Source organism: Onychostoma macrolepis, chromosome 07, assembly GCF_012432095.1.
Source record: "Onychostoma macrolepis isolate SWU-2019 chromosome 07, ASM1243209v1, whole genome shotgun sequence".
NCBI lineage: Eukaryota > Metazoa > Chordata > Actinopteri > Cypriniformes > Cyprinidae > Onychostoma > Onychostoma macrolepis.
In genome coordinates, this window is record NC_081161.1 from 37463496 (window position 1) to 37478479 (window position 14984).

At 34.4% G+C, this 14984-nt stretch overlaps 1 protein-coding gene across 2 annotated transcripts in view; it reads left to right on the forward strand.

Moving 5' to 3' along the window:
• The window catches only part of dock11 (dedicator of cytokinesis 11), a 72202-nt gene extending 58274 nt beyond the window's left edge, over nt 1–13928 (forward strand). The window contains exons 46-54 of one of the 2 annotated variants that reach the window (XM_058780940.1): nt 286–392; nt 497–619; nt 2554–2667; nt 3264–3410; nt 3703–3913; nt 5844–6034; nt 7381–7478; nt 8230–8368; nt 11331–13928. In XM_058780940.1, coding sequence (XP_058636923.1) covers nt 286–392; nt 497–619; nt 2554–2667; nt 3264–3410; nt 3703–3913; nt 5844–6034; nt 7381–7478; nt 8230–8368; nt 11331–11420 — 1220 coding nt within the window. In that variant the 3' untranslated portion in view covers nt 11421–13928. The remainder of the gene's footprint in view (nt 1–285; nt 393–496; nt 620–2553; nt 2668–3263; nt 3411–3702; nt 3914–5843; nt 6035–7380; nt 7479–8229; nt 8369–11330) is intronic. The other variant, XM_058780941.1, reaches the window with a different exon arrangement.
• The last annotated feature ends 1056 nt before the right edge of the window (nt 13929–14984 follow it).

A 14984-nucleotide genomic window follows, 5' to 3' on the forward strand; every position in this document is an offset into this window, starting at 1 on the left:
GTGGTCCCAAACTGTATTTACACACACTAGAAAAAAAGCATGGTAAGATAAAAATGTGTTAATTTCAGACCTTCTTTGACGTCTTTATTTTAATGACGCATGGCACAAGCACACTTTTCAAGCAAAACAATTCACAATTTTATTAGGTTTAAATGATAAACCAAGAGGTACACTGTCTGTAGTTGTACTGTCTTGTACTTTTGATTCATAGGTGTTGAATACAGTATTAAAAGTTTTTGCTAGTCTTAATATAGTGGCATATATTCTGTTATCTTATTGTTTCAGAGCTGTTCCCGAGTGGACTGGCAGCTTTTAAGAAAATCACCCAGAACATCGAGGAAGAAGGAGCTATGAAAGAAGATATAGGGATGCAAGATGTGTACTACACCGAGGTAAACAACGCCGACAGAACGAACGCATAAAAGACCGTACCAGGAACTTGTTTGAAGAACAAGTCAAAAGATGCATTGCTGAAACAGTTGTACTTGTGTGACAGGATGTCCTGGTTGAGCAGTTGGAGGTGTGCGTGGAGGGTCTATGGAAAGCCGAGAGGTTTGAGCTCATAACACACATTGCGAGACTCATCATTCCAGTTTACGAAAAACGGCATGAGTTTGAGGTGAGAAACGATGCTATGTAGATTCAGGAAATGTGCTCATCTTCCTTTGGCAAGTGCTAGTTGCCCAATTCTTTTCTTTCACAATGCTGTGACTTTGTGGCGCATGTGTTTTTTTTTTTGTTTTTTTTACCAGACTGAAGCTCCTTACTCAATAACAAAACTTAGAAAGCATAAGCAAACTCTGATCAGGTGTGAAAGGAATAAAGTAGCTCAGTCAGGCAGCGAGGGCATTATCTGTTATTATGAACACAACATTGATCTGTTTCACTTTCACTTCTCAGTTACTCAGTTACTTCTCAGTTAATGTGGAAAATTATGAGTATGATTTCTGAATGAAGTATGAAAAAATCCCCTACATATCTAGGGACCAGAATATCATAGATACATAAAAGTATTATTTTAGTGCTATTTATATACTTTTATAATATTTATTAACACTTTAAAAAATGTTTTAAATTTAAAATAATATTGAAAATATATTTGTTGTCATTTTATTTTGTAATTTTAATCAATTTATATTTAGCTTTAATACATTTTTATTTCAGTTGTAGTAATTTTAGTACTGCAACTTAAGTTAGCTGCCAAGACAACATTTGTAATTTTCATTTAGTTTAGTTTTATTTCAATTGCTGAAAATCTTTATAACTTTTGCATTCAATACTTTTCAGTTTTATTTAATGATAACAGCACTGCATGCTAGTAAGCACAACACAGCAACCTCATAGCAATGACTTGGCAAACCCTTGTTAGCATAAACCACACATTTTATAAATGTAAGAATCCTTCTTTGAAGTGATTAAGAGACATCATCCTCTGCCTTCTATAGTCACTGTTTGGAAAGCCATTCATAAATAAACTCTTCTACATGGAAACTTTACCACAGTGCCAGCGCTATCGTGAGAATTTTGATCCTTCCAGAAGTCTGTCCTTTGTTTAAAACCGTTTCCACCAACAGACACGCATGCAAATCATAGATCTTGAGTTGTTTCACTCCATTAAATAACAACAAATGTGTGTGATAGTTATCACATGGCTTTTTATGGCATCTCTTTACATTTAAATGTTGTTAAATGATTGATCGTGTTCTGTAAATGGTGTTAGTAAATTTTAAAAAAGTCATCCGTTAAAAAACTGGTCTATATATTATGCTAGCAAAGGTGAACAAATAAGAAAACCTGTGTTTATTTTGTGCCTTTGCCTTGTGCAAATAAATGAGCAACTTCTTAGTCATTATTTAATTCGGTTTTAATTGACATTTTTTGTATTTAATTATATTTCATTTGATTTTCCATATTAATTTTTTAAATGACACCCATAAATTATGTATGATTATAGTGTTGTTATAATATTGACAGTTTGTTGACATTTTTCCCCCCCAAGTAATTTCCATACCTTTGTCTTTAGATGTTTGAGTAAATGGCACCACAGTGTCGGACAGGATGGTTTATTTAAAAATATGTGTCATAAAACAACATGTTTTTTTTAGCCAAAGTCAGTTTACTGTACACTAATAAAGAGTCAGTTCTGAGGAAAAGTGTTTGCAAGAGACACTTTGTACCTCTGCTAACAGTGACACACTTGTTAAAGTTAAGCATACTTTAAAGTTTACATACATTTGCAGAATTTGTCTAGTGATTAGTTCACTCATCATATCTGACTTGTCATTTCCTGCTCTTGTTCCTAGTCCTTTCTTATTCATTTATTTTTATGTTGTTAAAAATGTGTTAAATTTGACACTTTTCACAATTCATATTAAGCAAGCCAAAGATGATAGTTTCAAGCGAAAAGGCTAAAAGAAATGAAAACTTGATGAAAAAATGAAAAGCTATTGCAATGTGACAGCACATTTTACAGCACAGATGTAAACATTGACATGCTAGCTGTTCAAACATCTCACACACTCCCTCAGATAACTGTCTCTCTTTCTCCTGTAGAAACTGAGGCGATTGTATGACACACTGCAGCGAGCTTATGCGAAGATATTAGAGGTGATGCAGTCCGGCCGACGTCTGCTGGGGACTTACTTTAGAGTCGCCTTTTATGGACAGGTGGGTTCAAACGATAACATACCACACGATGCTACATGCTCAGCTTTGACTTGCTTTTAGCTACCACTTCCCAAAATGACTTCTCTGTGTAAGCCATTGATATCATGTATCTGTTGCATGACTGATATTGTACACATGAGACATCAGTGTCTAGACATTGTCAGGCTTTGAGATTCATCTATTTGGGTTCATAAAGTGATGGCAAAAATATGTTTTGAGAAGAAAGCATATTTTTACACTGCTGTTCAAAAAATTGTCGTAGGTGACCTGATCTTTTTTTGAAAGATGTCTGCATTTATTTGATCAAAAATACAGTATAAACAGTATTATGAAATATTATTACAATTTAAAATAACTGTTTTCTGTTGTAGTATAAATTAAAATGTAATTTTTTTTCTGTGATGGCAAAGCTGAATTTTCAGCAGCTATTTACTTCAGTCTTCAGTGTCACATGATCCTTCAGAAATCATTCTGATATGCTGATTTGCTGCTCAAGAAACATTCCTTATCAGCCTTGAAACAGTTTTGCTGCTTAATATTTTTGTGGAAACTGAGATACATTTTTCAGGATTTATTTATTTATTTTTGGATCTCAGGGCTTCTTTGAAGAAGAGGATGGAAAAGAATACATCTACAAAGAGCCAAAGCTCACAGGTTTGCCTGAAATTTCCCATCGTCTCTTAAGTCTCTACGGAGAAAAGTTTGGAGCAGAGAATGTCAAAATCATCCAAGACTCCAACAAAGTAAGAAATCATAACATTTCTGTTTAACTGTCTGGCTTTCTGTATTGTGCTGAAATGAATGTGAAGAGCAGCTCATCTGAGTCATCGTCCAGGAAAGACTTGTTTATGTTAAGAACAAACAAACATCTAGCTTGCAGTCTTTGCATGTTTTTGAGGAATTAAATTCAAAACTACTGGGCATTATCATTTATATAATAATTTTTTTTCTTTTCCAAGTTTCATGGTGAACTCTACCGTCTCACTTTCGTTAAATAAAAGAAACCACACACAAACTTGCTTATCTTACCCACAGGTTAACCAGAAAGATCTAGACCCAAAGTTTGCCTACATTCAGGTCACATTTGTAAAGCCCTACTTTGATGAGAAAGAACTGGCAGAGAGGAAGACAGACTTTGAGAAGTGCCACAACATCCAGCGTTTTGTCTTCGAGACTCCATTCACACTAACAGGAAAGAAACAAGGAGGCATTGAGGAACAGTGCAAGCGCCGAACGATACTTACCAGTAAGTATGCAGACAGCAGGAGATCTGGCATTGCTCCCAGTACATCATCTGAGATCTGATTCATTTTTGCAACTCGTACATTAACTCTGCATTGTATACACGTCCACTTCACCTTTTAGTGCTTAGAGGAATAGTTCACCAAAAATGTTTTACTTATCTTCAGGCCATCCAAGATATAGATGAGTTTCTTCATACAAATCGATCCTCTGCAGTGAATGGGTGCCGTCAGAATTAGAGTCCAAACAGCTGATAAAAACATCACAACGATCCACAAGTAATCCACATGACTCCAGTCCATCAGTTAATGCATTGTGAACTGAAAAGATGCATGTTTGTAGAAAACAAATCCATCATTAAGGTGTTTTTAACTTCAAACCAAAATATGAGTCCATAATCCATAATAATACTTCCTTCAGTGAAAGAGTTCATTCTCTGTTGTCCTCAGTGCTTGATATGTGCCTATTTCTCTCCTGATTCAGATGCGATTACTTGTCCAGTGGAGAAAGCAATATTATGGGTTCAGGACTTGTATTTTAGCCGGAAGCAACAGTTTAAACCAGCGTTTCTTAACCTTTTTTCAAGTGCGCATCTTTTCACATCCACTGCCATTCACCCAATACGACTGGTCACCGTATCATTTGTCACTGGAATCAATGCTAATTGATCAGCAGCTCTTTGTCCACACATAACAGAAACAGCCTTTTTAGCGCAGGGTAGAAAAAAAGTCTCACCTGAATTACGTGGTTTCCCAGTTTTGGCAATCCAGTGAGAGATAATGAACGAAGCTCGAAGAGCTCTCTCATTCACCGTAGTGGCTTTCTGTAGCAGTGATTTTTGACAGTGTAACGTAAGTTAGCTCCTGTAGTTTTTACTGGAAAAACTCCAGCGGTTTTGACTGCAGTAATTTGTGTTTTGTTGTCAAGTCACTGTTGTTTATATAGCACTTTTTGCAATACAGATTGTGTCAAAGCAGCTTTATAGTATTAAACTTTTCAAAATAAAAGTCTTCCGTGACCCCCACCTCTTTGCGACCCCCAGGTTAAGCACCGCTGGTTTAAACAAAAAAAAAAAAAAGGTCTCAATGATGGATTTATTTCTTACAAACAAGCAGCTTTTTTGCTTCACAAGACATTAATTGATGGACTGGAGTTGGTTTTTATCAGCCGTTTAAACTCTCATTCTGATTCTCTAACTGAACAACTAGTCGTTAATGACGTATTTAAACACATTTCTGCCTTCTAAGCAGAAACAAGACAGTGCATCTGTGAGTGGTGGTTTAGTCCAAATTGCAAAACTCGGAAGCATTGCTATGGTTACCATTGTGTCAATCATCACAATTTCAGAAGTGACTTATGTTTCATACACACATGGAATGAGCATTTATGGTATTCACTCTCACTTTTAAATGTGGTTGTCACTCCTGAAAACTTGTGGTGTGTGCGTGGCCCTTATCGTGTGAACAGGCGAATGCTTGTAAACATTTGCATGCTAGTTGCAGCATCCATCTTCATAATTCCAAAAAATGTCATGTGTTTAATGTAGTATAACATTGGTTTAATAATTGATGAAACTAAGAAAAAGCATTTTCCACCTTCAATGGCAATGACATGTTCCCTATGGGCCAAAACGTGCCTGTTTTGCAAACTGGCACGCACATGTGTGACAACTTTTGTGAGCGATCTCAAAATATCACTTAGATAATGACTCTTTTCAGATGGCTTCTTCAAACAGTCAATATTGACAACAGCAGGCGTGTGGCTAGCTGTGAACTCGCTGACTCTAATTGACAGTCAATCATAGATGAAAAATTGGATATGCCACTATCGGATCACTATCTCTGTCATTTGTTTTGGTGATGTTGTTTGTGTTCAGGATCAAAAGAATATTGTTTTGTTGACTGTGTGTGTTTGCATGTTGTTTGTGTCTACAGCGGCCAACACATTTCCCTATGTAAAGAAGCGTATCGAGGTAGTGGGAGAAAAGCACTTGGAGCTGAAGCCGATTGATGTAGCAATAGATGAGATGAGAGAGAGGAGCACTGAACTTACTAAACTCTGCTCTAATCAGGAGGTTAACATGATCACACTTCAACTCAAACTCCAAGGCTGTGTTAGTGTGCAGGTACTAGTATGCATTACACACTCGGGACCTTTTAGCACACTGCTGTTCAAAATTGTGGAGTTTTTAAAGAAATGAAAACGTTCATATAGTGACAGTAAAGAGATTTATATATTACAAAATAGTTATTTTTCAAATAAATGTTCTTTTGAGCTTTTTACTCATCAAAGAATCCTGAAAAGATCATCGTTTCCACAAAATATGAAACAACTGTTTACAACTTTGATAATAATAAGAGATGTGTTTTGAGCAGCAAATCAGCATATTAGACTGATTTCTGAAGGATCGTGTGACACTGAAGACTGGAGTAATGATGCTGAATATTCAGCTTTGCATCACAGCAATAAATTATACTTTAAAATATATTATGCCATGTTCTGTCTGAATACTACTTCTGATTGGCTGGCAGGTGTTGATTAAATTAGTTTAACTGCACAGGTAGTTCCAGGTCAGTTTGATCACGTTCTATATTAATGCGCTTCCTATAAATATTGGTAACCATAGTAACATACAGTGACAGTTGAATAGTAATACAGACGAAAATAACCGTCATTTTTATCGTTCCGGTCAAATATTGCAGCGCAAATATCATTAACATCATTAATATGTGACCCTGGACCACAAAACCAGTCTTAAGTGTACATTTTTTTTTCGAGATTTATGCATCGTCTGAAAGCTGTGTAAATAAGCTTTCCATTGATGTATGGTTTGTTAGGATTGGAAAATATTTGGCCGAAATACAACTATTTGAAAATCTGGAATCTGAGGGTGCAAAAAAATCAAAATATTGAGAAAATCACCTTTAAAGTTGTCCAAATGAAGTTCTTAGCAATGCATATTACTAATCAAAAATGAAGTTTTGAGATATTTATGGTAAGAAATTTACAAAATATCTTCATGGAACATGATCTTTACTTAATATCCTAATGATTTTTGGCTTAAAAAATTTCAGTCATGGACTGTGATTAATCATGATTAATGGCAAATTTAAAATACTAGGATTTAGCTGTAAATGTGTTGAAATAAAGAAATGCATGACAAACTAGTTTAAGGAAACAGAACCTTTCACACTTCCGCCAGGTATGAGACATACTCCTTATTATTTTTTTATCATTAGTCTTTTGTTTTTATTCAGCCATTATCAGTCTTTATACTGGCAATAAAACATTTAACAGGAACCTGTAACAGGAAAAACAACAACAATTTTTGTATTTTTGCTTTAATATGACCACATTTTGAGTGTATCAAAATTTTCTTGTGCATTGTAAACAGTCGCTGAGAAGTCTTTTCATTGATAGTGATTTGCAGGCAATCATTTCATGCATCTTATACTGTTTTTGGGCTTCTAGGTGAACGCGGGACCTATGGCCTATGCCCGAGCTTTTCTGGATGAATCCAAGTCTGGTCAATCCAGTAAAAAGGTTAAGGAGCTCAAGGAAATATTCAGGTATGTGGTGTTCAGGTATGCAGGTATTACTTTCGCAGTTTGTTGAACTTAGAAAGGGAACAGAACCTATGTGGCTACATAACCAGGAAATGCATGGTTTGGTAAAACAACAGTTACAAGGAACCTTGCCAACACACATAGATACATGGTTTCTAAAGTAGGATACATATGTGAACGATCTATACAAATAATATCTGTAATTCTCTTATCAGTGAGTTTAATATTATTTTGGTTTGTTTTCTGTGAGATGATCTACTTTTGTATGGTTATAAAACACAATTGGCTCATTTGGTAGTCTTTAAGCTTTCTTCTGGAGAACTTTAATTTCAAGAGAGTAGTAATTCTACTAAAAATAAGCTGAAGTGAGCCATGTTCAGGAAGCAACCAACTGCAGTCCCTGTTTATTCAACAGCATGTATCGACTTGCCATGCTGCAGGAATGCATTGATTATCATACCAAGGCATCTTATTCTTGTAAATGGTATTTGCGTTCATAGCACTCGCAGTGACATTTATATGACTTTCTGTTTAGTTTTTTTAATAACTACATGTGCATTTTCCACCCAATAAAATTGTTAACCTAAATCTAAAATTGTTTTTGCATTTAACTACTAGCTACAAATAACATGTCAGCATGCTAAAACTAATTATATGAACACACACTATAACTATATATTTTTTGCTACTTTTTATTGTTTATATTATTATATTGTTTCTGTTATGCTCAATTGTTTGGTTATATGTGTTGCAGGCAATTTGTCAATGCATGCAGCATGGCTCTGGACATTAACGAGAGACTCATTAAGGAAGATCAGTATGAGTATCATGAGGGACTGAAGGCTAACTTCAAAAGCATGGTGAAAGAGCTTTCTGATATCATCCATGAGCAGGTATGTTTGATTGGTCATTTATAGTTAGTTAGTTCTTAGTTCTTAGTTCTTGTTCTTCTTTCTAATTCTATACAAATTTCTGCAATTAATTCAGCCCCAGGTTTATTATAGTGAACTAAACCTAAAAGCATAAAATAATATTTGTTACTTGAAATAAAATAAACTCGAACTAAAATATTTTTTCAGCAACATTTAGTTAGTATTAGTTTTCATTATTCTTGATGTTCTAAATGAACTAAAACTAAAATAAAAATGAATGAAGATTATGTAGTTAAAAAAAAAGCCAAAAACAAAACAAAAATACTACAACTCTAACTAAAAATGAAAACAGAAAATCTAGAAATAAAAAATGATTCAAAATAGCAATAAAAAAAAGTACCTAAAATACTACTACAATAACCCTGAAATAACTAAATAAAGCTAAACTAACTAAAATAACCCTGTTCCGCTCAAACTGCCATTCAACTGCTTTCTAGATCATTTGGTGTATCATCTATTACTGTGTTTGTTGAAACTTTAGATCAACTTTCCGATTTAAAAGCCTATTGATCGGTGCCGTCTAACTGGCAGTGGTACCGTAACATCTATATAATATTAGCCTCTTTTCGTTTGATTTTCAGACTGAAGTGCACGTCATTGTGCCACTTCTCATGAAAATGTTGACCCATCATGATTTTGTTCCTCATTTTTTGTTTCGGTGCCTTCGGTAAACTCCAGAAAAATGTATTGCCACACTAATTTAAGAAGTTATTTGACAAAAAAGACTAAAACGTCCTGGTGATGTGTGAAAATCTGAAAGATTGTCTTTTCTCTTTGATCGGTTTCACTCTTTTCATTTATGTCCGATTTCATCTGCACTGTGATGCACTCCCTTAAATAGTTAAAAGGTCATCTTTCACATATTAATGGCAGTTTTTGCCAGCATTTGTTTGCTTGCCGAGTTTTAACTTTGGACTATGTGTTGTGGTTTTGATGGTTTTTGTGGTTGCACTAAGTTTGCAGCAATTACAGAGTGAATTAGGATAAATCGGTCTATTCTCTCATCCACGCAGACTCCAGGAAATGGGCTAACTGGCCATTTCCCTCAGTAAACAAACCAAAAACCTAATTTTCTGTGCGTGTCCACTGGTTTAGAAAATATTATTTAAAGCCTTCATGGTTTTGAGCTTGATGGCAGTGATTGGCAGACAGGTCTGTCAGGTTGGTACAGTGAAAGGGAAACAGGTTTGTTCTGGTTTGTCTTGCACACTCAGTTATCCCAGAGAGATTGTGTTCTGAGATGACACTTGACTGAAGAGTTTGAGAGTGAAAGACCATGGCTCTTGAGCATCGATGAATGTATTACATTTTCAGACATTTTTTTTAAATTCAAGTTTACTGTATTGTTTAAGACAAGACGTGGTTCTCAAACCTGTCCTGGAGTACCCCCAGCCCTGCACATTTTGTATGTCTCCCTCATCTATCACACCTGATTCAACTCATCAGCTCATTAGTGGAGACTGCAAGTCCTGAAGTGGGTGTGTCAGATATAGGGAGACATACTACAAAACGTGCAGTGCTGGGGGTACTTCATGGAGGGGTTTGAGAACCACTGGTTTAAGACATTGTTTATAGTGATAAAGTGAACACTGTAAAAACTAGGTTTGCTGAACACTAGCTTAGTTTAAAAAAAAAACAGCATTTGCATTTGTCTTTTTCCGTAGAAGTGTGTTAAGTTAATCTGATTTAGTCTTCTTGATGAGTGAACTTAACTTTTTGGTGAAGTTCGTTGTCTAGAATTAGCTTAAAACTATTTCAACGATTTTAGTTTGACAGTTGTACAGTAAAAACAGTTTAAAGGCACAGTATTAATTCTGTTCACATCATACAATACAATATGTGACCCTAGACAACAAAACCAGTCATAAGTAGCACGGGTATATTTGTAGCAATGGCCAATAATACATTGTATGAGTCAAAATGATCGATTTTTTTTTTTTTTTTTTTATGCTAAAAATCATTAGGATATTAAGTAAAGATCATGTTCCATGAAGATATTTTGTAAATTTCCTAGTGTAAATATATCAAAACGAAATTTTTTTATTAGTAATATGCATTGCTAAGAACTTCATTTGGACAACTTTAAAGGCGATTTTCTCAATATTTTGATTTTTTTGCACCCTCAGATTCCAGATTTTCAAATAGCTGTATCTCAGCCAAATAATGTCCTATCCTAACAAACCATGCATCAACGGAAAGCTTATTTATCCAGCTTTCATGTGATGTATAAATACAGGCAGTTCTCGTCTCCTGTATGTGAATGAACTTTCTCTCACACATACAGTATCATCATCAAATTATTTTAAATACATGTCAGAGCTCTTGGAAACAGCTGTACTTTCAGCACAGCAGTCATCTTCTGTCAGACAGGATATATTTCTACTAAGACATTTGGTAATATAGTAGATTAGTTCCTCTATACAACAGAATTACAGCAAGCGGGTGTTTGCCTGTGTAACTACAGCTTAATGTGTCATCGTGATTATTAAATACTTAACTATATACTGGAAGTGAGAATTTGGTAATTTGTTTCAAAATGTGTAGGTCACTGGTTAAAACAAGTACTTAGGTGTTTAAACTAAATGAATCGGTTGAAAAGTGCTATTTTTCTTCTCTTTGTTTGAGGTGTTATTGTGAATATAATGCTGTCCTACTTCTTCTGCTTCTAATGTGTCTCTGTTTTTCTTTATTATGCTGCCATGTCCTATAGATTGAGTTCTAGGTAACCGCTTTTGTTGCAAAAAAAAAGTATTTGTCTCCTTTTAAATATTTGTGCATGCAGTTGCTATATCCTATGAATATATCCCGTAATTGTACGTGTGTGTGAGTGAGATCATGTTAGCAACTAATAACATGACTCCAAATCTCCCACTTCATTTCGAAATCCTCATCCTGTTTTCACATCCCCCCCCCCCCCACGTAGATCTTCCAGGAGGATATGATGCGTTCCCTGCTGCAGAACTCTCTTCATGTGTTCCGTGCTATCAGCGGAACCTCCACTGACCTGAGCTAGAACCTGATGGACAATCAGATCTCCTCGCACCTGAATGTACAAATCAAGATTCTAGGCCTTCAGCAAGCATCTCTTCACGTTACAAGAATGTCAGCATTTTCCGTGCCATGTTTTTACTTGTTGTGTACAGCGAGTTTGTGTAAATATTGCTTTTACATTTCATTTTAACGGCAACATGTTCAAAATCGACCCTGTTTACTTTCTTAATGCACATTCCTGGTCTTATCATGTTTGCATCGATGTTCCTTTTGGCTCTCTCTCTCTTAGACTCTTACCTATTTCCACCACTTACGAAAAAACGTCATGGTTTCGTATATCATAATTATGACGTAAAAAGTCAAAATTGTAGTATCTCATTATGATGAGATAGTCAAAATTGACATAAAAAGTGAGTCAGAATTGACAAAAAGTTGAAATTCTGACATAAAAAAATCATTATTATGAGATAAGTCAAAATGGATTGACATCAGTTATTATGAAACTGACATAAAAAATTGAAATTATGAAATTAAAAAGTCAAAATTATGACACAGTCCTAATTTATGTTATAAAAAGTCATACATTTCAGGTTTTTGTCATGATTATGATTTTATCTCATAATTGTAACTTTTTATCTCATAATTATGTCTTAGTATGTTGTAATTTGACTTTTCTTTTTGCACAAATATCTTTTCATGTCATTTTTATGATTTACCAAAGATTTTTCTTTATTTGGTGGAAATAGACTATCATAGACCATATATTCAGTCACCTCTATATGACCACTTTTCATGATCCAATCAATTATTGATGTATAAATTCAAGTCCAGTATTCTTTTTTTAAAAGTAAAATGGGTTACCAATGCTATTACATTTTGACTGTATATTTTCTCTGTTATACAATCCATCTTGTCTGTTTTAAATTGCAGGGTTTCCACTGGAAACAAAACATGCAGTGTACGTAGATCACCAAATGCACCAAAGATCAAATGGACAGTTTATACTATATGCCTACATTTCCATTTTAAACGTCTTTTACGTTGACAATTTTATTTTCTGAAAATGGCAGGTGATCATAAAGCCTGATACTGAATCATTGTACTGAATGACAAAATTCTCAGTTGTAAAAATAGTATTACCATGATCACAACAGAGTGCAACAGTGAACGGCCACATTTTGGCGTTGGTTGTAAAAGTATTTTCTCTATAGACAGTATCTTCCGAAATGACTTGGTTATAAGATATAAACTAAGCCAACTAGCTTTCAAGATGAATCACAACATTACAAACTTTCATTTGATTCCAAAAAAGTATATGGAAGGTGCATTTCATTTCTATTATTTTTCAACTCAGGAAACAATGGTACAATAAAAATTTGACTTTTTAAAAATTTTTAGACTTTTTTTTTACTGAGCAAAATCATGATTATAATATTCTTTTGCTGACTTTTCCCTTAATTTTGTTCAATGCTTGGTGCAAACTGCATGTTGTGTAGTTTGGGAGAAACATGGTTGTCAGTTTAAGACGTCTGTCTTCCTACTGCCAGCTGCTGAAAAGAAGAATTTAAACTAGCTACTACTGTATGTGGTCAAATCACACTGTCCCTCTTCCCTATTTTCAGTAGTACACATCAGTGCGGTGGTTACTGACTGGCTGCACGTTTGTTAGACTGAACTAAGATCATTGCATTATTTCTGTCATGAAATTGAACTAAACCGTCTGGAATTGCAATGTTGTATAAATATGTATATGTAAAGCTTTTTAAAATGAATGCATACCCCAGATGGTAGAGAACAGCTGACTTTATCGACAGGAATAATATAATGCAGAATGTAACAGCATATTGATATCCATGATTTTTGTGATTCCCATTGTAAACATTTGTTTTTCGTTGGGCTGGTCCTTGGTAACTGCCCATGGATACAGCCAGAACAGCCTATCAAGGGCTGATTTATGTTCAGAAATGCTGTTAATACTTATCAGACCTTGCTGCACTGAATATGCAAATTACAAACAGAGGATATGTAGATTTATATAGGAAATTGTCCATTTGTTGTAAATGTATATGTGTGTGTGACTGAGTGTGTGTGCGCGTGCATTGAAACATATACAGTATTGACAAAGCAGTATTTGCAAGCAGTCTGCATCTAAAGTCTTTATTACTGGTCTAGTAATAAAGTCATTAGCAATGGACACTGAATTTGCTATTAAGAGGATAATGTGAGACAAGCTGCCGTTTCTGAAGATAAGTTTCATAATTTCATTCACGTTTTGTCAGCATATAATGTATGAATGTTTTTCCCCTCTGTGGTCTGTAGTTCATAAGATAAAGTGAATATTTCTTAAAAAAAAGTCTTTGTTTATTCTCAGCTCTTCTGAAAAGCACTGTTTTCCCAGGACACGTCTGCTCTATTCTTCAGACACACACACACACACACACAATAATCTGTGACTTGTCTGTAAAACAGGTTTCAGACGTCATTTGATACTTTTCTCCAATGAGAATTTATAACCTCTTCATTAGAAACATTAAAGATGCATTTTTAAAATCCATATAATTTGTCCAAGGTGGCATTTTACACAATCCGTTTTGTTGCCTGTGGGACACTGGAGATGATTAATATAATATTCATACACTTGTGATATGCAGAGGTGTAAAATTGTTTAAAAAAGGTGTATTATTTTGGGGGATTTGTACTTTATTCAAGTACATTTTAAACTGACTACTTGTACTTTTACTTGATTACATTTCTGAAGAAAAAACAGTACTTTTCACTCCTTACACTTTTATTTCATCTTGAAAAGTACATTACATTTTTATTTTATCTTATGCACATTAAATATGGTAAACGGAAGCTCAAACGTGCGTGCCTGATGTGAGAACCAATGATCATTGTTTCATGCATCAAGCACACATATTTCTACTTCAGTTATGACTTTCATCAGGTAAATGTCTGGCTTCAAAAGTTCACCATCAAATCCGAGGAAGCATATTGAGGTAGCAAAGTTGCATTTTCCCAAAAAATGTTTATTCATTATTTGTTCTATTTTGATAGAGCCATTAGCTGTGTAATATATTATCTGAATACACAAGATTGAGTGCAAATATAATCAGTGATGAGAATTTAAATACCATTAATATTTTTGCGGAAATATTTTCTTAATTAAAAATCTCCAAAAGTGTTTAAATAAGCATTGTTTGTTAAATTAACTGTAATTCATGTTTAGTGATGTTCTCACCAGGTAGTGGATAAGTTGTATTTATAATATGTCATTATATGACACATTGAGTAGGAATCAGGACTGTCAATGTTTTTCTTAATAATTACATGATTTGCTCATTAATTAATCTAATTAGAAACAAATAATTATTTATCAATATTTGCTGAGAAAAAAAAAACTCTAAAAGCCCCAAATAAATAATTAAAAGATTAACAACACACAAAAAAAGTGGCCTTTCAAAACGTTAATGTTGTATGTTTTAATTCTATGACTCTCCTCATTAATTCAACACATTCTAGTATTCTGTGTGGAATATGTTTCTAGCCTCTGCATCACATCTTGCTCTTCAAAGGAATAGTTCAC